This window comes from Notamacropus eugenii, chromosome 7 (genome assembly GCF_028372415.1).
Source record: "Notamacropus eugenii isolate mMacEug1 chromosome 7, mMacEug1.pri_v2, whole genome shotgun sequence".
Classification (NCBI taxonomy): domain Eukaryota; kingdom Metazoa; phylum Chordata; class Mammalia; order Diprotodontia; family Macropodidae; genus Notamacropus; species Notamacropus eugenii.
In genome coordinates this window covers 167,292,845-167,317,450 of record NC_092878.1, presented here as the reverse complement: position 1 = coordinate 167,317,450, position 24,606 = coordinate 167,292,845, and the positions used below count along the sequence as shown (strand labels likewise).

General features: G+C 52.9%; 1 protein-coding gene across 1 annotated transcript; it reads right to left on the bottom strand.

The window, feature by feature from the left end:
- Nucleotides 1-344: 344 nt before the first annotated feature.
- Nucleotides 345-24,315, bottom strand: GSR (glutathione-disulfide reductase). Its single transcript, XM_072625491.1, has 13 exons — nt 23,988-24,315; nt 18,688-18,714; nt 16,684-16,772; nt 16,084-16,153; nt 12,721-12,868; nt 10,225-10,279; nt 7,407-7,506; nt 6,213-6,299; nt 5,141-5,299; nt 4,530-4,641; nt 2,098-2,229; nt 1,787-1,920; nt 345-579 (listed from the first exon to the last, which is right to left on the bottom strand). Exons 1-13 carry the CDS (start codon nt 24,117-24,119, stop codon nt 430-432), a joined length of 1,395 nt encoding a protein of 464 aa, XP_072481592.1. The 5' UTR covers nt 24,120-24,315; the 3' UTR covers nt 345-429.
- Between the last annotated feature and the right edge of the window lie 291 nt (nt 24,316-24,606).

Below are 24,606 nucleotides of genomic sequence, written 5' to 3'. Positions count from 1 at the left end.
TAAGTGACCTGCCCAGGGTCACCCAGCCAGTGTCTGGGGCTGGATTTCGCTGGAATCGCCACCTCACTGCCCAGGTCCCTAGCAGGCCAAGGTGGCCCAGCTTCCCAGCCAGGAAGGGCTAGGTTCAGATAATGCAATGAGGTTTTCTCTGAATTCCCACAACCAAATAAAGTTTTCTCACATGACCGAAGTAAGACCCATAAGTGAATGGAAAAAGAAGGACTCTGGGTGGGTCACTGGGTTCCCATGACTAACCACTCACTGTCCTCATCGCCTCAGGAGGTAACCCTACAAGACTGGGACAGTGGGTGAGAAGGGACCAGAGAACTAGAAGGCACGTCCAGTTACAGAAATCACGTCTACTCTTTATTGAAAATCTTTGTGACCATAAGGGAGCTCAAACAGGAAGAAGGAAAGTGGCCTGCTCCTTCAGCGCAGAGTCACCAGCTCTTCGGAAGAGGTTGGGTGGATGGCCACGGTGTTGTCAAAGTCGGCTTTTCTGGCCCCCATCTTCACGGCCACGGCAAAGCCCTGCAGCATCTCGTCACACCCGATCCCTTGCATGTGGATCCCCACCACCTGCAGAAGGCAGACATCATCACACCTTGACCGGCACCTCCCACCAGGGAGTCTACACTGCTCATCAGGAAGGGCTCCTGTTCCACCTTACCATGCCTCAGAAATGGTCCAGAGATTAGGAAAAGCTTTGGTTCCTAGGCCCCTTCCGCAAGACCTCCAGGAAGGCTCTTTTCATCCTCTTATCCTAACGACTGGGCTAACAACTGGGATTTCTTTGAGCCTTTAAGACTTACAAAGTCCTTTATTCAAATGATGGTGGAACTGAGGCTCAGGAGGTAAACAAGGGGGGAGATGAAGGATCCAGCCCATGACTGCTCCAAGGGGAAGATCCCTGAGGACCTCAAGCACAGGCGGGGTGGCCCCATTTGGGGAGGAGGTTCCTGTTCAGGGGCAGGACAGCTGAGAAGTGTCTTTCCACTGTGACATTCTGTGGTGGCAGAATGTCAGCTCACAAGACAGGAGGAAAGTCTAGTCGTACAAGAGAACCTCCCCACAAAATGCGCAGGCCCCTCAGAGATCTGTCTCTCCAGGCAAGTGACTCGCCTTCACCTCATAACAAGGGCGGAGCAGGTTTTCTGACCCTGCAGAGCAGGGCCCTCTGCCACAGCCCCTTGGAGGGCAAGCTCCCACCATGCCTGGCTGGCCCGCGGGCACCCTGAGATGGGCAGAGAAAGCTCTGCAAGGATCATCAGGGGAGTTTCTGGTCAGCAGGGCCTCCCTCCCTAGCTCATTTGTCCTGAGTCCCTGAGCTGGCCCTGCCCACATGCCCCATAGGAGTGAGCACCCCCTCCTCCAGACGTCCAACCACACCCCCCAGGAAAGGAGCCAAACGAGATACACATTTTGGACACGACCAATATGAGAATTTGTTTGGCACAAAGGTTTTCTTTATCCCCCAGAAGACAGAGGACAAAAGAGAATATGAACGTTTAAGAACTAGAAAAAATGCAAGGACAGAAATGTCACGGTCTGACCTCTAGATATGAGGTAATACCTGCTCGGCACTTTACAAACCTGAAGTGTTCTACAAGTGCGCACCATTATTTTACTCAGTGCAAGTAACGGTCTGAGGGCAGATGAAACTAAAAACAGAATTCCAGAGCACAAAATGAGGTGCCCAAAGGGCTCCCTGGCCACTGGCCCCGGCCTCTTCCTTATGGAGCCTCCCCTCCCCACCACGTTCCCACCGGAGAGGCTGCTCCTCTACCTTCTGTTCCTGCAAGGCACACACCATCTTCATCACACATTTGGTTTTCCTTCTAGTGACCGCGTGGTACATAGGGGTAAAGGCAGTCACGTAGATCTTCACATTTTCTTTTCCATATTTAGAAATGGCTTCATCTGAAAGGCACATTAACAACAGCTTCCCATCAAGACGCTCTGTCCTGCGCTCCCCAAGAGGCCCAAGGGCAGAGGGGAGGAGGAAGTGAAGCTGCAGGTCAGCCAGAACACCACTCCTCACACCCTGGGAGACAAGGGGAGGAGGCAGGCCCACGCAATGGCACCCCCGGCTCCTACCTTCCGTGAGACCCACTGTTCCAATGGGTGGGTGGCTGAAGACAACAGATGGAATGTTTTCATAGTCCAGCTTGGAGTCCAGCTTGCATTCAAAAAGTCTGTGGGCAAGTTTCCTTCCGGCAGCGATGGCAACTGGAAATACAAGATGGGCATCAGGACGGGACTTATCCTGGAGGCTTAAACTCCTCAGGTCCATTGGCCCCGGCCGCTACAGGGATCTGTGCCAGATGCCACAGGCACACAGGTAGGGAGGGTGGGCCAGCCATGTGGGCACCATGGCAGCTCTGTCTGCCGCGGTGAAAGAAAGCTATGAACACATGAGGTCCCACCGAGCCCCACATTCATGCCCAGGCCGCCATCTCAGACGGCCTTAGCCAAGGCTGCCAAGTTTTCCAAACAACTGCCCCGTGTCTTGGAAGTCTTTGCCAAAACTAAGAATCAACCATTCTGTAGAGCATATCTTCATGCAGCCAGAGACTCTGAGCTTGGGCTGGGATGGCCACTTCAAAGCTGAGACCAAAGCCCTCAGGAAAGGGTAGAGGGTGGGCTCGAGAGCACAGCACTTCTGGGTGAGAACAGAAGGGGGGGTGGGGTCTGACTCCCAGGGTAGGAGACAAAGTACAGAAGACCGGGTGACCTTCTCAAGGCAGTTCTAATGCATGGCCAGAGGACCACGGAATAACTGGAAGAAAAATCTCCCCTATCCCCCAGACTGATAATACTAGAAAAGGTTGGCAAGCTCTACTCCAGCATCGAGGACTTGAGCTGCCTGTCCATTTCCTGCTGGTCCAGGGGCACCAAAGGCTCCCGGGATGGGAGGAGGTATTCACTGTCTAAGAGGGCATGTGGACCCCAGCCTCGCTCCGATACCTCAGGATCCTTCTTCCTTCCCACTCCTGGCCCTTTTCCAGAGATGCCTTAATACCCCGTCTGTCTCCGTGTCTGGGCCTGGCACTAACTTTGCACTGACTCCTGTATTTGACCCGCCGACCCCATGCCCCTCAGATTGCAGTCCGTTCTCAGGCTTCCTGGGTTAAGGTTTCAGAGGGAAGGCTCCATCATGCATCTAAGCATCAGCCGCCAGCACTCACTGTATTTACTGTTCATCAACTTAACGATGAAGGAATGAATCGTCAACCAAACAGTTCATTTAATATCGGTCATTATCCCCCAATCTGGAAACCAAGTCTTCCTCCTGAAGAAAGTCTCAGGGCACCTTCTCAGACCATGGGAAGAGAGGGTGCAAAGGTGGCGTATTCCGAGGAAAGTCACAAAAAATAACATTTGACTGGTCAACACCCTGGCGATCAATCAGGGTGTCCCCGCTCCACACAGAAACTAACAAACTGCAGGAGTGGGTTTTCACCACCCTTGTACACCACCCACTATCGGCAGCTAGGTGGCACCATAGCACACACAGCTCCCAGCCTGGAGTCAGGAAGACCTGAGTTCAAATCCAGCCTCAGGCACTTAAGAGCTGAGTAACCCTAACCAAGGGGCTTCACCTCTGCCTGCCTCAGGTTTCTATCTGTGAAATGAAATGAATAACATCTTCTTTCTTCCTTCCCTCCCTCCCAGGAAGGTTGTGAGGAGCAAATGGGAGACTTGGCAAAATGTAAAATGCTCTAGAAATGCCATTTTTCTCCCTCTTTCTATGGAGGTCGAGGGTGTGAGGAAAGGGTGGCAGGGTGGCCCGCAGTGAGTGACAGGCAGGGGTGGCTCTGCAGCAGCCCTGTCTGAAAATTCCATATATAAGCTAGGGATGCCGCAGAAGGAGGGCTGGGCCCTGCAGGGGACTCCCCACCGTGGACAGCTTGTAATCAAGGTGAATGAGCCTTCTCTTCCAGGCATTTGAAGATGCCATCCTTCTTCCATTTCCTTTGCTGGGGTATCCCCGCCTATAATTCCTCTCTCCCAGCTCCCTCCACCTCTTGCCAAACAGAAAAGAAAAGAAAAACAAAACATTTGTAGGAAACGTGCATGGGCAAGCCAAACCCATGCTCTGAAGAGTGACCCGGCCCCCAGGCAGTACTGCTCCCCATGCTGCCAACCCTGGTTGTCTCCAGGCTGGTGACTCCAGTTTGGTGCTTGAAGGGACCCAGGACAAGATCAAGTCCAACCCCTCATTTTACAGAGGAGGAAACTGAGGTTCAGAAAGGACAAGGAAGTCCCAGAGCAGAAGGAGCCAACCCAGCAGATGGTCACAAATCAGCACATCCTTCATCTGTCATCCCCCTGCCCTGAGGAGGCTCTCTGGTCCCTGCTATCGGGGGAAGGGGGACTGAGACTGGGGGACGGCTGCAGGACCTAAAGGGTGAGCCATAGATCGGCTAACGCCTGGCAGGGCCCCACAGAAGTCTGGCAGCAGGACAGCCAGGCCCTGAAAGTGGGGAGCCTGCCCAGGACAGGAGGAGGAGGGAGAGGAAAACTACCTGGAGTGAGAAGAGCTTTTCCACACACATCGCCAACAGCATAGACACCTTTCCTGTTGGTGTTCTGGAACTCATCAACCAGGATGTGCCCTTTGTCGTCAGTCTGAATGCCCTACGATGGTACAATGTGTGATTAGAAACCCAAGAGTCCTGCAGCACACCTCTGAATGAAGGGGCCATTTCCCACAGTGGAAGCCAGCCCACCGCAAGGCCCATGCCAAATGCATCTTAGTGGTGACTAGAGCCCTCGACCTGCAGCCAGGAAGCCCAGATTTTACTAGCCCCTTGAAAATCACATCCCTGTCTGCCTCAATTGCCTCCTCTGTAAAAGAGGGATCATAACAAGCCCTTCCTCCTAGGTTGGCTGAAAATTGGGGGAAATGATCTTGGCAAAGTGCCCATCCCTGGCTGAGTCCACTCTGGGACGTTCAGGCCACCGGGCACTTTCTGCTCTGGCAGGTCTTGCCCCATACCACTTCCCTGAGATCTGCCCACAGCTCTCAGCAAGCCTGGTTGGTATATTTTGTGGCCCACAGCAGGGAGGCTGAGGCAGAGATGGGGGCGAGGGCAGCAGCAGAGGAGCCCCTCTGCAACCTGACAGCAAGTCTCACCAGCTTGTTCAGGTTCAAGCCCTTGACATTGGGGGTGCGCCCAATGGCCCACAGCAGACAGTCCACGTCTGGGATGGTGCACACCGTGGGCTTCCTATTGGGCTCTGCGGTCACCATGGTCAGCTCTAGGCCCGAGGATGTCTTCTTCACTTCCTTGATCTGGTCACAAAGAGAAGGGCAGAGATGTAGTCGGGTGGAGGGCCAGGCAGGAAGAGGTCACTCAACTCTGTAAGTCAGGGACCTTACACATCAGGGTGTGCTGGTAAATGTTTAACAACCGGCTGACTTTTTCAGTCCAATCTCCATTACCAACATCTTCTCCATCACTTAGACAATCAATAAACCAAAAACCGAGCCCTGAGTTGTCCTGTTTGCCAATTTCTGAGGTGTAAACGTGCAGAACGAATATTTAACACCAGTTCTCCAGCACCCCTGCACAGTATTAGCCTCCTAAAATGAGTGGTTCACACTTGCTGCCCAGACTGCCTCTTCTGATCCAGCCGGCCACTGCCCGTACTGAGGCAGAAGACCATCCCCGAGGGCAGACCTTCCCATCCTAACTCTGTGCTCAGTACTGTGGACCCAAGGCAACAGGGAAGCAATGCTGGTCCATCAGAAGCATGCGCTCCTCTGTGTGCGGCAGGGAACACCACCCCATGAGCATGGGTCCCTATAAACCAAGAGGATTCAGGGGGCACGTGCCCACTGACTGGCAGCACAGAGTGAGTGCCTTCCCTTCCCTGGGGAAGCTGCCTCATGTTCAGACTGATCTCAGGGAGAGACACGGATGGGGGCTCATCCTGATATCTGCTTCCAGCTCAGGCAGAAAGGCAGGTTCCCCAGCCAGAGAGGCCAGTAGAGCCGCTTGTTCCAGGATTGCCCACTATCAAAGGAGCCTCAGTCTGAGAGCCAATCCCAAGCATGCAAGCCCGGGGGCCTGAGGCCCCCTCCTCAGCAGCCTCACTGCCCCCACTCTGCCCTTGTCCCTGTCCGCCCCCTCCCAGCCCAAGCCAAGTCACTGAAGGAAGGCTGAGAGCAGCCTGCCCCAGCCAGAGGGGACCGAAGACAGTACCTGGGAGTACTTCAGGACCTCGATGCCCGCGTTCTCTAGCTCTTCAGTGCAGTTGGAACTGATTAATGCATCAAAAGATCGAAGCACCTGCCAGGAGGAATCGGCAAGATTTGTGAGATGTTTGCCCCACTCAGATGGGGATCTAAACGTCTGTTATTAAGCTCTGGTCCTACAACCAAAGATGGCCGATCTAGAGCTCAGAGGGACCAAAGAGGCCTTCTCCCCCAGCTCGTCCCTGTCACCTGCTACATACAAAACAAGTGACAAAGCAGAAATTCGAACCCAAGTCCTCTGACTTCAAATCCAGGGCCCTGTACCACACTGCCCACCAGTACCTCTGTGGCTATGACCCTCTGTGCCTCAGTTTCCTGATCTGTAAAAGGAGGGATCTGGGGGAGATGGCCTCTAAGGTCCCAACCAGTTTAAGTCCCATGATAGCATCCTCCTTGGCTGAGGGCAGCCCAGGCCGCCCTTTCTAGAGAGGAGGCAGGGCAAGAGGCAGAAATTACAGTTCCCAGATTCACCATGTCCACAGGCCAGGACCTTCATTTGGCCAAGGATGTCAAGGAGAATTCCTGATTTTCAAAAAGTTCAAACTGTTTTCCAGGGGAGGCTTGGATAGGGGATCATCCTGAAGGCAAAAAGCCCATCCGCCCAGTGCAGGCAGAAAGGCAAACGCCCTGGGGAGAGAGGCTGGGACCTTCTCCTCACATTGGCCCTGACCCCCAACTGTCCACATCCAGAGCTAGGCCAACAACGGTCAGTGAGCCTGACGTGAGAGCAGCGAGTTCCTCGCTGGGGGTCCACGGATGTTTTTTTTTTTTAAATAATTCAATAACGTAAAAATAGCTTGATAACTGCGTCTGCTTTGTAATCATCCATACTGTGGTCTGCATTTAGCGACATGATTCTGAAAGGGGTCCATGACATCCCTGCTGCCAGAACCCAGAACCGGGTGGCACTGGCTTGGCTCAGTGAAGTGAACGGGAGGACAAGGCTGTGAGGCCTATTTATCACAGAGCAGAGACCAACCTGGACTGCCCCATCCCTCTCAGCAAGTGTCTGCCCCCCACTCTGACCCCAGCCTCTTAAAAAAAGACGAGGACACAAAGAATCCCATGAACTCAAAACGAGTTCTCCAGCACTTTGTGAAGCAGCTATCGCTAGCATTATTTCATCACCGCGATTCTTCACCTTGTCGTGACGGATCATTAGTGACGTCCGAGAGCCAAGGGCTGAGAGGATGCCAGCTATCTCCACAGCAATGTACCCGGCACCCACGATCACGCTGCGCCTGAGGGGGGCACCGCTTCATTTTAGACGTGACGATAAAACAAACAAGCCTGTCCTTTGCTGCCCCGACTGGCTCCTGCTGGCCTCAGTCCTGCCCGGGCCTTGGCCCCTGGGCTCCTAACCTTGTGGCCTGACCCAGCCCTTCTCTCTGCCCTGTTGATCCACTAGAACTCCCACTGCTGATGACCCCTCCATTCTGTGATGGCCTTCTCCTTCTGCTTCCACAAGGACAGAGGGAGCCTGGGCCTCCTCTGGAAAACAGCCCACCTCTGTATCCCTATCTCTACCCCTATCCCCAGGGCCAGGGGGAGCCCAGGCACCCCACGCTGCCACCTCCACCCTGCCGAGCCTCTCTCCCACCCACGTCTAGACCTACGGACCACTGGGGATTCTTGATGCTGCCAATGAGATCCTGGCAAACATTCCAGGACCCAGGATCTCTCACTTTCCTCAAGGGCTGTGGTGGCTGGCTCAGTCCCCCCCTCTGTACAGGGACTGGGGACAGGGTAGTCAGAGAGCCTCTACCAGATGGGCACCAGGCACCAGACTGATGCCAATCCTCCCATATGTGAGTTTATCAATTCCTCCCATACCCATGACACCTCCTATCTACACAATCTCAGCCACTCAGGCAGGTTCAATTTCCTTTCTTAGAGAACTGTTCACTCATGTCCGATACTTTGTGATTCCGTTGGCAAAGATACTGGGGTGGTTTGCCATTTCCTTCTCCAGCTCATTTTACAGAGGAGGAAACTGAGGCAAGCAGGGTGAAGTGACTTGTCCCAGGGCACACAGCTAGGAAGTATCTGAGGCCAGATCTGAACTCAGGAACATGAGTGTTTCTGATTCTCACCCCAGTGCTCTAACCGTTGTGGGACCCAGCTGCTTGAGTGAAGAAGCCCAGAGTTGAAAGGGATCATAACACCTACCTCTACAAAGATGAAATGAGATAACACGGGTCACAGAAAAGTTTACACCATACGCACTATGGAACCGTTGACTCACATTCCTTTCCATCTCTCTTCTGCACAATGTTATCTGGGCTTCCTCCTACACTGAATGTGTTGTTGATAAGGTCTCTAACCACACCTGGAGCCCTCAAGGCAGCCCCAAAAAGCCTTGGTTTGTCTCCATCTCCCCTTTCCTAGGAGTGCTCCAGAACACAAGCCCTGATTCCATCCCTGGAGTTGCCTCCCCTCCCACCTGGCTCAGACTGAGCTCAGCCCATTCACCAGACAGCAAGAAAAGCAGAAGGCTTCATTATATGCTTTGCAAAGACCTAAGTAAGTCTTGATGGCATTCCTCCTCTAACCTGCCAGACTGGGAACTGGAACATGGGAGAAAATGAGGCTAGTCTGGCAGGCTGGCTCCTGGTGCTCACAACGGCCTTTTCTAAATGTTCATAACCTTGTCTTCCACGACTCATTACAGAACTTACCCAAGAGTCAAAGTGGGGTTCACTGGCCTATCATTTCCAGACTCATTCTTGTCCCCTTTTCGGAAAAGTAGGACAACATTTGCCCGTCTTCAGGCCCCAGGTGCTTTCCTGGGGTCAGCCAGTTCTTTGGAACCAGGAATGCAAGCCCTGAAGGCCAGAGGGCAGCACCTCACTCATAATCACTCCACTTATCTCAGGTTTCTACTTCCTCCAAGTCAGCCTTGCTGGTACTTTGTGGGCCAAAGGTGGTTTGGCTCTGGCAGGTTCAGAAGCCACAGACTTTTCTCTATCCTCAGTGATCTTTGATCCTCCACCTCCACCCAATCTGCCTGCCTCCGTGATGTTCCTCTTTTCCCTAATACAGCTACAACAGAAGGAAAAACCCACCTTTTTTTCTCATCCCCAGCTTTGCTATGACTCATCCTGAGAATTAACCTAGGATTTCAGAGATCCCATGCTACCAAGCGCACTTCCCGTGTGAGCCTCACTTTCTATACCCGTAAAATGGGTATAATGCATTAAGCTCCCAATGTCACGGGGTGCTGAGAGGAAAGCACGTGGTAAATCCCAAGGAGTTGTTATTACTACTTATAATCCTTAGGACTGTAAATGAACAAAAGCCCTCTTTACCCTCTTTATCAAGTTATACTTGGACCACCTTCAGCTAAGAAGGAAGATGCTGGAACTACTCATTACCTTGGGGAAGGAAGAACAAGGGACCAAGTCCTTGGGCAACTCCAACAGAGGGAGCCACAGAACTAAAGCAACCAAGCTGCCTTGGTCCTCTCCCCTCGGCAGGTCACAGGAAGGTCAGCTGCCTCCAGGCCCTCAACAGCCCAGCCCCTGGTCTTCCCAACACCATTTATATGGCTCCCTACTGCTCGATCTGCATCAGGCCACGTACCACAGGGGTGTGCTGGGAAGTGTTTATCAACCAGGCTCTCAAGAAACCAAATGGACTTGTGACATACTTTTAAGTTTAGTCTGCATTATGAACATTTTCTCCTTGAATTCTCAAGTCTAGACAATCAATAAACTGGACCTCTATTCAAGTCCAACTTCTGACCCCTATCCTTGCCCTTCCTTATTTTCTCTGAGGTCCCTGTAACTGCCCTGAGCCTCAGTATCCTCTTCTGTGAAATGGGAATGGGATCTTATTCATTAGCCATGAGTGAAGCTCTGCAGACGGGAGGGTCACAGCAGGATCTCCATCAGCGGGATCTCTATCAGCAGGACCGCTTTGCTACCCCCACCCAGGGTGGGAGACTCACTCCAGCTTACCTGGGTAAATCTTCCAGCTCAAAGAAGCCATCGCTGGTCATGCCCAAGCTGGCACCTGGGATGTAAAGAACAAACTCTCGTGACTCCACAGGCAGAGGCAAGAGTGAGGATCTCCACCAGCCACATGTGGCCCCAAGGAACAGAACAGAGAGGTGTGGGCCCATTCCTATACACCAGTCACTGGCGGGGATGGTCAGGCTTGCTCACATGCCTTTCTTTGTCATGAAGGAGGCTTTGAAGGCAGGGCCAGAGGTGAGAGAAGGCAGGAAACATCGATAATACTTCTTTAAAATGCTTTGATTGGAGAACTTGGAATATTTTGTTCCCCTTAAAATAATCAACCTTTACAGGAGGGAATTTAGAGAGAAGTAAGACTAAGATAACCCTGCTGTGGGGTAGGCTGCACAGAGAACCACAAGGGGGCATCAGAGCCCTGGGTTCAAATCTCAGTCTACTTCCCAAGTTCCTTCCTCTGAATGGGCCTTTGCTCCTCCTCTGTGGATGATCCAACCTCTACATACCCCTGTACAATGATCCTATGGATCTGCCCCCCAAGAGCTGTGTGAGCATGGGAATTCACTGTACTGCTCCGAGCCTCAATTTCCTCATCTGTGAAATGGAGACAAAAAAGAACCTACTTCACAGCTGGTGGGGAGGGGCTAGCATAACTGCAAACCTTAAAAAAAACCTTAAAAAGTTTTATCACCATCGTCATCATCATTCTTGTTCTAGCAGTACAAAGACTAGCTGTTGGGAACAAACTTTGTAGACCATGTGGCCCAAGAGAAACATGAGCCGCCATATTGAATGTGCCCCAACATCTCAGAGCTGGATAGGCCTTCAATGGCATCTAGACAGGCCAGTGGCTATAAATGGATTCCCACCACCCCAGTCCCCTGTTTGAAGACCACCCCTGAGGAGATGGCACTCCACCCCACAGCAGACCATTCTGCTTTGAGACTGCACTCTCTGTGAGGAAGATTCAGCCACCTAAAATGTGCAGAAGGCTCATGTGACCTGGAGGAAATCAGGACATGGCCCTGTTCTGCCCCAAGGCATGGCTCCCCTCCTCCATGATCTCTCAGTCCTGGCGGGCTTGGCAGTCAGGGCCACACCTGACTAGTTCCTATTGTTATTTAGAACACTGGCGCCTAACTGGCAGTTTGAACCACTGAAGGTCTGTAAATGCTGATTTGCTTCTCACAATAATGGTGGGAGGTTAGGGTTGGGGATTTTTTTTATGCACATTTTACCCAGGAGGAAAAGTGAGTCTCAGAGGTTACAAGCTTTGTCTGCAAATGTCAGAGGTGGAATGAGCTTTCCTCCATCTGTGACTCTATCACATTCTCAATACTATCCAGTTCATCCAGTGCCCTGGGACAGAGCAAGTCTGGGCCTGATCACCTGAGCTCACCACAGGCAGCAGGATGTTTGTTCAAGCATGCTCTGCTTATCTTGGGTTCCAAAGTCCTTTCCAGGCCTGTGAGCGCTGCCCTTGGTACAGAACCCTGAAGCGACCTAAGGCAAGCCAAGCAGCTCTTCATCCTGGGTGGTGCTCACCCTGGCCAGCAAGTCTGGCCCTTCCACCTTTCCCCGGGGGTAACTTTAACAAGTCCCTAGGCTCCTCCCAACCCTCTTGTAGAGGGTACCATGCTCACATACTTATCCCCCACCATCAGTCCTCAGATCCAACTTCAGAACATATCTCTTTACAATCTGAGCTGCTCTAAGAGTATCCTGTGTGTGTGTCCACCTCGGTGTCCTTGGACACCTCCACCCCATCCCAATTCTTTCTCTTTGTGACACTAAACCTCAAAAGGGCCATTTACAGGCTGTGACTGTACATTAACAGTCCTGGGAACCCCTGTCCTATAGTGCCAAACTGCAAGGCACAATCCAAAAGTTCGAGAAGGAATTCTGTTCCACTAAAATAAAGCTCTGGACACCTCAGTGGTCCTGTAAAAGGCACCCTGCGGCCCCCACGTGGGACAGCCTAGAGTGTCTCCCCCATACCTGGACCCCTATGCCAGTGCCATCAGCCCCCTCTGACAGATGAGGAGCACGGTGGGAAATGCTGAGATCTGACCTGCCATTTGGGCCGTGCTGGAGTCACAGTGGGAATTCACACCCAGGCCTCCTGACTCCCAAGGCCAGCCTCCCTGCCTCCATCTGGACCAGACAGTGCTCACAAATGAAGTGAATTTCCCTCCTATTCTTCATTCCCTGCCCAGGACCATGCCTGGTTGTCTGCTCCTCAGCACTGCCAGGAATGCCCCTCCCTTATCAAGAGTACCCAGCAGGTTAGCTCAGCAGGGACCCCACAGGGCTCTGAAGAAGACCCGGCTTGGGAGCGACACAGCACGGCCATGAGCCAGCTGTCCAGCCTCCCTAGCTCAGGGAAGGTGGCTAAGGAAACCACCACGGCTGGATGGATGGGATGAGAGGCGCATGCATGCAGAAGAGCCCACCGGCCCAGGCTGGCCTCTGGATACTCACCGGGGATCTGGTCTTCACCGGGAAGGGCTGGGACACCCCCCGTGGCGATCAGGATGTGGGGAGCGCGGTATTTCTTCCCATTCACCTCCACCGTGGGCTCAGGGTCATTTGTGAAGGCTGCATGGCCCCGAATGATTTCTATCTGGGACTGAAAAGAAGATGCCTGGGTCACCCACGCAGGGAAAGGCCAGGCCGTGCTAGGTCGATGGTGGCTGCTGTTGTAGCGGTAAGGACAGCGCACAGCACACGGCATTCCAAGCATGACGAAGCCATCACGTCGGGCATTGCTCCACTCACTGCCCCTGGGACAGCCCAGGCCACCACTCTGTCCCTCCCATTAGGATGTATGCACAATGCTTAATAAATGTTACGTTATCCATTCGTTGTCTCATCTGATGTTCACCACAGACAGTCAGTAAGCACCTACTATGTGCACATATGCAACTGGGAGAGCAGGTATCCCCATCTCACTTCTAAGGGACAGGGACTTGCCCAGGGTCACACAGTTAGCAAGGCTAAGAGCTGGCACTCACGCCCTCTTCCGCCGACTCCAAGGCCCAGGGTTTTCTCAGGAATCTGTACCCTTGAAGACATCACAGACCTATCACCTGGATGATACAGGCTCTTCCTAGACCAACACATACCCCAACCCATGAGGTCATGGTCTTCTGGTTGGCCCTTGTCCCTCCTCAAAATCATCCTCCCATGACCCACTATGAGATGTGCCTGGTCCACAGAGCCGCCATGCCTTCCATCTCTAGGACACCATTCACAGCCTGTCCAGCTACGTAGGACCTGCTGGAAGGTGGGCCCTGGGCTCAAGCTGAGATCTTCCACCTGCCCAGGAAGGAGTATGAGGCCCCTTCCATCATCACACCAAGGACTCCCATGGTTGGAACCCGCACCCCTGACAAGATGGTCCTCTGCTGGCAGAGTCTTCTCTGGGCCATGTGACAGCAAAGCTCAGTGATTACTCACAGGTGGTGAGATTTAGTGTGCAGAGGGCTTCCCCTAAGGGGGAAGAGGGCAGAGGGCTGAGGCAAAAGTGAGGCCCAACTCCCATGAGAAAGAGAGTGGGTGTAGGAGCCTCTGTCTCGGGTAGGGAGGATGGAACAAAGGGGTACATGGAAAATAACGGTGAAATTAAGTGATGAGACTTCCTGGGCCTCAGTTTCCCCATCTGTAAAATGAGAGATGACTCAAAGACCTTTCTTTCCCTTCCAGACTTACTCTATTTTCCACACCAGACGAGGGACAATGTGTCCCACTAAGAGTCCCCCACCACATCACCCACTGGTGAGATCACAGATCCATGGAACAGGAAATGCAAAAATCACTGACTGAAAGGCAACAAGCCATCAGTGACCACCAGGAATAAATGAGCATCATGCCTTTCCTTTTACTTCTCTCACTCATAGGATTGTGCCCAGGGGTCCTGCAGCTTCTGGGACCACTAGCTTCCAATTCAGGCAGTGAGTGACCCTCCCGCCCTTGGGCAGCTGGCCAGTGAGCAATCAGTGAGGACAGCGGAGATATGACCCCTGGAGTAGAGAGGGAGTGGACAAAATGGGCAAGGATGGCCAGATGGGCGTGAGTCAGGGTGAGACTAGGTCAGGGGTCACAGTGGGTGCCCTGGTGAGAGAGAGGGGCAAGCTGCCCCCAGAAAGGAAGATAGAGTAGAGGACATCTCCCCCCTTACTATACCACCTCAATTTATAACTGCCCAGTGTTGGTAGCTGGCCCTGGGAGGTCTCTGAAGTCCTCGGACTGAGGTGACCTGCAGTAATATGGTGGCTGAAAAACGGAGGGCCTCAATGAACGTTCATTCATTCACTCACTCGCTGTCGACTGTCTTAGGAACTGACACTCCTAAGCCATAGATGCACTGGGCCTGATTCTGTAGGCATAGAAAAAGCTCTATGCAAATCAAAGAGGAGACTTCTGACAAAACGATAAAATCAGTGGCTGGCTCCAGAGGAGCCTAGTCCTCCCCCCTTTCATTCCCTCTCCAAGAAATAGCAACAAATCCACCAAAGCCTTCTAACAAAGACCGTCTTGCAGAAAAAGAAAAAAAATGATTAAAGAAATAATTAAGTCAACAAAAGAAAAGAATCCTCCAATGTGATGAATATGAATTTACAAAATAATCTGAAGAAAACCACTTGAAGGGAAAAGTGAAGTAACTCTGCCCTCAGCTCCAATAATGAAACTGAATCCACCAAAGCAATAAACTCCCTAAAAAAAAGAGTGGCTGGCATAACAAAATAAAAGAAACTCAAGCCAGTAATGGAGCAACCTACAAAAGGTATTAAGAGACTCTACAGCCGGGAACAACTGGTGGAGAAGCTTCCCGAGTGGGAGAGACATTGAGCAACAGAACCATGCTGAGAGAGGAGAATTATAACAGAAGCTAAAAAAAAAGTAACAAAGCAAAGTCAGAAATCAACACAACTCAAAGTCACTGAGAATAAAGCAATGAGGACAGAGCAGAGAGGAATAACCTGGGAACACATTTTAAAGTGAAAGGAGAATCTAAATGCTACACATCTCAGAAAATCACACAAGATTTTGCTGGAATCAGGTGATACTGTACGAACTACCAGAATCCACAGAATGTCAACAGAGATGAATCCTGGAGCCTGTCGACTAAGGAACATGATTGTCAAACTCTGACATTTCAGCAGCAGAGATGATTTTTGTGGTTTGGCTGCCTTCAGTCAAAGAGCAATGGAAGAGAAGGGAGGGAATGTGGGCTGAGCAGCTGATCCTGAGGGGTGAGAAGGAAAGTCAAGGTAAGAAGAAAGACTTTGAAGACGGTCTATTGGTAGAAATTCAGAGATTATTTTAAGTGATGCAATAGGAGCATACGTTAAAAGGCTAGCATGGGATGGAACACAGGGCAGAATACATACCAAGCTGATAAATCAGATAATACAACAAGGCCTGGCTGAAGGACTGCAACCTTCCCAATGAGAACCTTGAACCTGCTGGGTGTGGTGCATTCTTACAATCCCTGCCACCAGGAAGGCTGATGCCAGTGGAACTCTTTAGCTTGGAGGTCTGAACTGAAGTAAGCCAGGCTGCCAAGAGCATCTGCCCTATAACCAGGATCAATATGATGAGCCCCTAGGACTGTGTATAGGTGGGGCAGGGCACCAGGTTGCCTAAGGAGGGGTGATGAACCCAAGTCAGAAACAGAGCAGGACAATGTTCCCACACTGATCAGTACTGGACTGGACCTATGAGTAGCCCTGCACATTCTTCTAGGGTAGACAAGATAGGGAGACCTAGTCTCTAAAAAAATACCTAAATTTTAAAAGAAAAACTCTGAACCCCAATGGCCAGAAGCCCCAGCAGACAGACCTTGGTGAGGTTGTTCTGATAGATGTTGTTCAGACGGCTTACGTAGGCATCCCGCTTCTCCTTGATAACCCTGCAATGATTTGAATTACTTCAGCCAAAGACCAAAATGGCCCCATGGCTCATCATACGCAGGGAAAACAGCTCTCCCCATCCAGCCAGGCAAGAAGAGCCTGCCAAAACTAATTGGGGGGAAAAGACAGCCCTGAATTCCTAGTCAGTGCCCTTCCTCGTTGTGGGACATGACTCCAACCATGGTACACTGCAACATGCATAATACCAGCTGAAGCTACTTCTCCTGTTCCAATTTGGTTCCAGCCTCCACCCTCACCCCATCTGCTCTGGTAGCAGAATTGGTAGTATACACGCCTTACTTAGCCCCTTCTTAGAGTGGACACAGCTGAAGGGAAGTTCTCTACTGCCTTTCCCCTCGCCTCTCCTGCACAAAGTCCAGGAGCTCAATTGTCTCAGGGCTGAATTAACGGCAAAGGGAGAACTTGTTACCTGCTCATACTAACTGCCTCTTTTCCAAATATTCACTGCAGTCAAGACTGTCCATCTACACTGGCTTCCAGACCACACCCTATGTGCCACCACACTCACCGCCAATTGAACTTCGTATCACAATTCTGGAAACCATAATCTTCTTGGTCATGAATGAACTCTGAATGGACTGCTGTGTTCCACATGACCTGTAAAAGAGGCGCCAGACCAGCAGGCAGTTAGTGAAGGCACAGACCACTGCATCCCCAGCTCTTTGACGCACAGGCTGGGTCTTGCTTCAGCTCAGAGGGGCCGGATCAGAGCGGCCAGAGGAGCGAGGGCTGCACAGACATGGCTCTGAAGCTGAAAGGGGCCAAGACACCAACCTGTGCAAGGCTCTTAATATTCAGAGGGGGAAACTGAGGAAGTGACCTGCCCAAAGTCACACCGGGGATAGGTAAACGGCAGGGTCTCAGGAATGGCATGTGGCATGTGAAGGCTCCAATTAGCATGAGGGATTCATTAATTCAAATACATGGTCCTGGCATTTCTCAGCAGTACAAGGATGCCATTAGAGGGACTATGATGCTACCTATGTGACCTTGAGCAAGTCCCTGACCTGCTCAGTGCCTCAGTTTCTTCAGATGTAAAGTTGAGGAGGTGCCTGCCCTCATGAAGGGTGCCAGACTTTGGCAAGTACAAACTATAGGAATGAAGAGACCCTTCCAAGATTGGCCCGATTTGTATCTTTCTTCCTCCAGAACACTCCCTGGACATTATGACCAGTGTTCAAAAAGCCAAGCCCCCAAACCACAGGGGATCTAGATTCAGAGGCAGTGGCCCTGTGTGGTCTTGGCTAAGTCCCTTGTCCTCTCCTGGCCCCTCCCTCTCACTGAGGGGTTTGGGGTTTTTTCAATCCACACCCCAGAAATGGGATTAACTATTCAGGGAAAAGACCCCACAATGGGGCCCAAGTCCCTAGGAAGACTCCACACTCCCTGACACCCTAATACCAGGAAGTGGCCAACTCCCAAGAACATCCTCAAGTCAACTATACACTGGGCCTGCTGCCCACGTGGCACCCATCCAGAGGGGGTGGCCCTGGCAGCGGAACAGATGGTAAGGTGAGAATGCCATGCCAATGTATGCCAATCACAGGCAATCTGAGGGGGTGGGAGAATGAGGCCCAATGGGGGAGGGGTGGGAGCACTGGGCTGATGCCTGAGATCTCTGCAAGGGCCTCCATACCATTAGACCCACACAAGGAAAAAGAATGTGTCCTGACTGGTACCTTCTAGGCAAATTCTAGTCTCAGAAAGCTGCCCAGGGCACAAAGGGACCTGCCCTGGGCCACACATCTTCCAGCTACAGCAGGCTGCCCTTGCAAGGTTGGTCAGGTTTTGTGGGTGAGAAAATGGGCGGCCCCAGAGGAGAAGCCCAGCTCCCTCCACCCTGCACCCTGCTCATGAGCAGCCAAGTCTCTATGCTAGCTGATAGAGCAAGGTCTCTTGAGGCTAAGGGAAGCTCACCAGGGCTGATTGCAACTCCAGGACAGACAATGCCGACCTGATGGCTGAGCTGGAGGACACCACAAACCAGGAGATCGGACAAAATGGCCTCTTTGACCACACAGCAAGAGCCACTCAGGGGGCAAACAGAGACTCTGCTGGGGTCAAAACCTTGGGGCACCTCAGATGCACCTAGGGATGCATCTGAACCCGCCCAAGAAGCCTAGCATCCAGAATCTAGTGGAAAGGGCCTCAGAGGCCAGTGGCTACACCCTCAGCATTGGAACAGGCAACAAAGTGAGGCCCATCCAGGGGAAGTGACTAGCTGAAGGCACACAAAGGATGCTAGCTTGTAGAGCTGGAAGGGGCCTCAGAGACCACCCTCCCTCATTTGATAGATGGAGAAACTGAGGCCTATGGAAGTACTGTGACTCACCTGGGGTCACCCAAGCAGAAAGCAGGATTTGAACCCAGGTTCTCTGACTCCCACTATACCGCACTACCTCTGTGTGTCAGGCTTTACAGCTTACATGCTTCTGGGGGACAGCAGCCCTTCCCAAGGCAGACACCCCCTCCCCCCCATTTGTAGACAGAGAAAGAAGTTAAGGAAGAATACCTTTTTGGGCACACATCCGACATTCACCTGAAAAAGGAAAATGAACACCTTCAAGTTACGGCACAAGACCCCCTTCCTTAGCACACCCCCAGCACCAAGAGAGGGTCTCTCCTCCCCAGGGCCATCCCATAGGTTGTCTAGGTGTTTCTCCCAGAGAGGAAAAAAAAGGAGGGAGGAAAATGATGTGGTTTGGGCAAAGTTCTGGGGGAAAGAAGGTTGCCATGAGAAAGTGCTGTCACCCGGGATAGTTAATTTGTTAAATCCAATATTAAATTCTTCCTGTTTAACAAAGTGACCTGGAGGAGAAAATTGTCCCCTGTCCAAGGCCTTGCAAAGTTAGCTTCATCTTTCCTAGTTTTAGGGTTTAGAAATACAGAAGGAAAATCCTGCAGGTTAACAGCCAGAAGGAACCTTAGAGATCACTGAACCCCTCACTATGCAGATGGGGAAACTGAGGTACAACTAGGAAAAGGGATTTATGCAAGAAGGGAGGGAAGGGAAAGTCAGGAAGGGAAAGAGCCAGGATATGAACCCAGGTCCTCTGTGTTGAAATCCACATGGCTTCATCAACCCCTAGAGAAGAACTCAATCACTGGAGCTTTACTGTCTGCTCACAGGGGTTCAGGCTGCATAGACCAAGACCCTCTGTTCTTTTCCAATTCCCTTTAATTGGAAAACTAAATACCCCAAACTGCTGACTAGAAGCTGATCTGGCCCCAAGAGTACCATTTTCCTCCAAACTTGGTTTGTTCCTTGCTCCAAATCCTCTATATCCCAGTGCTGGGCATTATCTCTGACTGTTCCTCAGGTCGGGGACACTGCCCCCCATCTTGGCCTCTGTCTCCTGGGTCGGGACGTTCCCCCCCATCTCGGCCTCTGTCTCCCGGTCGGGGATGCCCCCCCCCCCATCTTGGCCACTGTCCCCTGGGTCAGGATGCTCTCCTCACCCCAACCTTGGCCTCCTGGCTTCTTTGAACTCTCAGCTAAGGTACCACCTTCTCCAGAAAGCCTTCCCCCACCCTCTGGTCATTATCTCTCAGTTATCCTGTGTATAGTGTCAGTGTGTTTCTACCTAGTTTTTAGTACATTGTTTCCCCTATTAGAGCTCCCGGAGAGCAGAGACTGTCTTTCCCCTGTCTTGTATTCTCAGAGTTCAGCACCATGCCTAGCACATACTAGGGACTGTCTTTTCACCTGTCTTGGATCCCCAGTGCCCAACACTATGCCTGGTACATAGTGAGGACTGTCTTTTCACCTGTCTTGGATCCCTAGTGCCCAACACCATATCTGGCACATACTTGGGATTATTTTTCCACCTGTCTTGGATTCCCAGTGACCAACACTATGCCTGGTACATAGTGGGGACTGTCTTTTCACCTGTCTTGGATCCCCAGTGCCCAACACTATGCCTGGCACATACTTGGGACTGTTTTTCCACCTGTCTTGGATCCCCAGTGCCCAACACCATGCCTGGTACATAATGGGGACCGTCTTTTCACCTGTCTTGGATCCCCAGTGCCCAACACGATGCCTGGTACATAGTGAGGACTGTCTTTTCACCTGTCTTGGATCCCCAGTGCCCAACATCATGCCTGGCACATACTGGGGACTGTTTTTCCACCTGTCTTGGATCCCCAGTGCCCAGCCCTATTAAGAGGAATTTAATAGATGCTTGTAGACTTGACTTTTTCACTGCCTTCACTCTAGACCAAGCCCTCACTGGTCTCTCCTCACCATCCTTCCTACATGGGGGCTGCCACTGTCACTCCCATCATGTCACCTACCCTGCCCAAACACAGGCACATGCCCTGACAGGTGGCAGGGAAGCCGGTCACACCAGTGGGTGGCCCATACAGAATTCTCAGAGGGCAGCGATCGCTTTGTTCTTCGGCTCTGTACCCCCAGCACCCAGCTCAGGGCTGGACCACCAGGTTCACTTTACAATATTGGCATTTCCTCAGTCTTATTCTTTCAGGATCAATTTCATGTGTTCTTATACCTGAACACAGAAACGTCCCAGGACTAGGGGCATGTTCAGTAATCCATGGAGGCACTACCCATGAAGGCTTGGCCCAGGCCAAGTCCTGGGAGTCCTGGGAGACAAGGGACCAGAGCTGTGGGGACAGCTGGGGATAATGCTGCCTAAGGTTCCCAGGAGAGATTGGGGAACAAGGAAGGAAGACAGTATTTACACAGGTAGAAACAGTCTGGGTATGACAGACTCTGGTTAGCCTCTCCAGACAAGGGTTTGATTTCCTGGCAGTGGGTAGACAGTAACCCTGTGTGAACCCTCCCCTCACATAGGAGGGGGTCCCTCCCCCAACCACGGCCCCATCCCCAGCCAGGCAGCAGTTCTGTGGGGCTACCTCCTCCCTCCCTGTCAGATCACCAGTCTGTGCTCTGGGGCAGTGACCAGGAAAGAAGAGCTCCACACCCTCATTTTTTATCTTGGGTGGGATGAATGAGTCACACAGGACCAGGGAATGAGGAAGGGCTTTGATGGTCTCTTAGAGCTTTTCACATTCCCTTACCCTCCAAGGCCTCCTGAGCCGCCATTTATGGAGAGGGCCACCCTGCCCCAGCAATCCTTGAGCCAGGCTCCCCAGCTCCTTGCTCCCTCACCCTTCTTATGCAGCAGTCTTGTAGATTCTTCCTCCCCACCTTCTCTCCATCTCCCCCCTGCCTCTTCAGACTTCACTGCTCCTCAGAGACTGTAACAGGGGTGGATAATTCTAGGGGAGTCCCCTCCCCCATCGAGCCCTGGCCTTGCCTCTCTGGGGTATGGGATTGTGAACCGGGGAAAGCCTTCTCCCAGTTCCAAGGGCTCAAATGCACAGCAGAGGTGGGGGCTAAGGGGGCCACTGGACGCCTGCAACAGTGAATAGGGTAGATGATGAGAGCCAAGCCAAGGCAGGTGGACCCACAGAGTTCAGGGACCTGAGGGAAGGGAAGAGATCCATGCAGGAGGGACCATCTGCTGGGAATGGAAGGAAGGCTATGGTCCAGCATCCTGAAAGGTGGGAAGGCCCAGAAGAAGCTATCACCTTTCTCCACCATGTTTATTGGGTGTCCTGGCCTTTGTCAGGAGTCACAGAATTTGAGAAATGGAAGGGACCAGCCACTGTGGAAAAGAACATGGAAGTGTCCCGGAAGTCACTAACTTGGGTATGCTCTGGGACTGAGAGACACCACAGCTAGGTGAGATAGAGAGAGAGACAAAGAGGCAGAGAGAGAGAGAGAGAGAGAGAGAGAGAGAGAGAGAGAGAGAGGAAGAGAGAGAGACAGAGACAGACAGAGACAGAGAGACAGAGAGAGACAGAGAAGGAGAGAGAGCAAAGAACAGGAAAAGGATCCCTGGGAATGGCCAAGCACGTGGCGATGGAACACCAAGGTGCTGTAAGAATGATGCTGTGCCTGTTTCTGCTTTCACAGCACAGCTAATTCAGAAATAGGTTTTACATAATCGCACATGTGTAACCTGTAGCAAACTGCCTGCCATCTTAGGGAGGGAGAGGGGAGGAGAGAGAGGGGGACAATTAGAAACTCAAAACCTTATAATGCATGCAAAAAACTGCCTTGAAAAACAATGAACTACTAAGAGAGGATGCAGGGTCTGGTTTCAGAGAAGCCCGAGGAGATTGGTACAAACAGAGGCAGAACCAACTGAAGGTTCTTCCTGGCATCTCGCAGCCCCCAGCTGCCCTGGCTCTGCCTGCTAAGACCAGGCAGACAAAGGTTGGTCCCTCTTTCATGGCTGTAAGCGACACTCTCTGGCCCCGAGATCCCTTTTCCAGGATCACCCTTTCCTTTAAGATCTCTAAACCAGGCCTGCCCCGTGCTAATTGCCCCTCCTGGACACTCTCCAGCTGGCCAACTTCCTTCTCAAACTCAGGAGCCCCCATCCCCAAGCATGATACTTCAGGGAGGGCAGAGGACAGAGGGATCATCACCTCCCTCTTGGGGACTGGGGGGGGGGGGTGGCAGCTCTCTCTTGACCCTTCCCAAGAGAGTGCCAGCTTCTCAGTCTGCCATGTGCCCATCTTCCTCCCTCTGCCCATACCATTTCCCTGTTCTCATTCTATGTTCTCCCCAACAGTGCAGCTCCAAAACAGCCTGCCCAGCTCCTAGCCTGGACCCCTGAGCCCACCAGAACGTCACTCTTTCCTTCTAACTTCTGACTTAAGCAAAGACCATCCCCCCAGGGAGGTGACTGCTTCACCCAAGGTCACAGGTGGGTCAGAGATCTAGCTAGAACGGAGAGGGACCTCGGAGGTCATCTTGGCTGGCTTCTCTCATTTTACAGAAGAGGAAACTGAGGCCCAGGGAAGGGCACAGGGGCAAACAGCAGAGTTGGGAACAAACGCAATTCTCCACTGAACATCACAATCTACATTCTACACTACTCCTTTGGGCCTCAGTTTGCTCGTCTGTAAAATGGGCTGGGGAAGAGGGTCATGGGGAGTCCAACAAAGCTGAACAACAGAACCTGAGGTCAGGATGGGTGATCTTCGAGGTTCCCCAGGCCCTCCCAGGGGGAAGAAAGCTGGGGCCCCGAGGGAGGAGGGAAGAGTGACTCAAGCTGGCAGTTGGCCTGCTGTGGTTCAGTGTGGCAACAGCCCGAGGGGCCAGGCAGGGGCTGAGTCTCTGGAGATGCCTCAAAGAGGCACTCTGGGGAGCAGGGAAGCAAGGCACGACCTTAGCCAAGCCTCTACCTAGAGCCCAAGTGCAGGCCGTGCAGGACAAAGGGCACTGAAGGACCCCCCCCCTCCGTGGGCTTGGTTAACAGAGGTCAGCTCTCCTTCCTTGACAGGGCCCCAGGAAGGAGGGAAAACAGCCCCTGTGCACAAGACATGTATACAACGTGCACAGGACATATATACAATGTGCACAAAACGTATACAATGTGCACAAGACATGTATACAATGTATACAAGACAGATACAATGTATACAAAGTAAGTGGAGAAGGGGGCCTGGAGTCAGACGGTAGAGACGGACCTGATCTTGGGACATTGGTCCCTCCGTCCGTCTGTCAGTCAACAAACATTGATGAAGAGCCCGCTGCGCTGTGCTAACAGACAAGTCCAGAGAGAAGCGGAGGGGGGGGGACCCTTCGCCCGTCTGCCTCAGTTTCCTCGTCTGTCAAAAGGAGCAGGACAAGGGACGCAGGGGGGGCCCCCAGGCCCTCCCTTCCACGGCTGCCTCTGTACAGTGCGGGGTTCGGCCTCTGCCGCCGCCCTCCCAGCCCTTCCCCCTCCCGCGGCGGCCCGGGTCTCGCACCGCCCCCCTTCCCGCACTCACGCAGGTGCCCCCCAGCTTGTGGCTCTCCACCACGGCGGCGCGGGCTCCGAGCTCGGCCGCACGCCGGGCGCTGGCCAGGCCGCCCGAGCCACCGCCGATGACCAGGAAGTCGTAGGTGGCCGATGGCTCCATGGCCCCCGCCACCCCGCGGCGCCCGCACTCGAGGGCCGCAAGCAGCAGCCGGGGCCAGCGCCGCGCCACGCAGGTCACCACACCGGCCACCACGCCAAGACCCACGCCGGTGCCGCCGCTCCACTGCCGTCCTTCCGCGCGGCAGCCCGTGCTGGGGATGGGAAGAGGCGGGGCGGGGCCAGGGACGGGGCGGGGCGGGGCGGGGGCGGGGTCCCGGCGCTGCAACTTCAGCGTGACTCAGCAGGTGCCAGAGCCCCGCCTCTCCCCCCCCTCCCCACCATGGGAGGGGGAGGGGGCAACTGAGACAGTCTGACTTTGGGCCCGGGCGAGCCCCACCCCCTCCGCTCCCCCTCCCCCTCCTCCCCGAGCTCCCGCCTTTCCCCTTCGGGACGCCACCATGTCTATAAACCAAGTGGCAAACTCATTTCCACACTGACGTCCCGGAGGCTTTACGCCTCCTCTGCGGGGGTTCCCCCCCTTCCTCCCT

Bases quoted from the DNA above. Each gene is read 5' to 3' on its own strand.
- GSR (XM_072625491.1), bottom strand. From the start codon at position 24,119: ATGGAGCCATCGGCCACCTACGACTTCCTGGTCATCGGCGGTGGCTCG. The intron at 7,507-10,224 runs GTAAGCTGGAGT...TGCCCCCCTCAG, and splicing joins GAGCTGGAAGATTTACCCAG to GCGCAGCGTGATCGTGGGTG. The intron at 5,300-6,212 runs GTACTGTCTTCG...CTTTGTGACCAG, and splicing joins AGGTCCTGAAGTACTCCCAG to ATCAAGGAAGTGAAGAAGAC.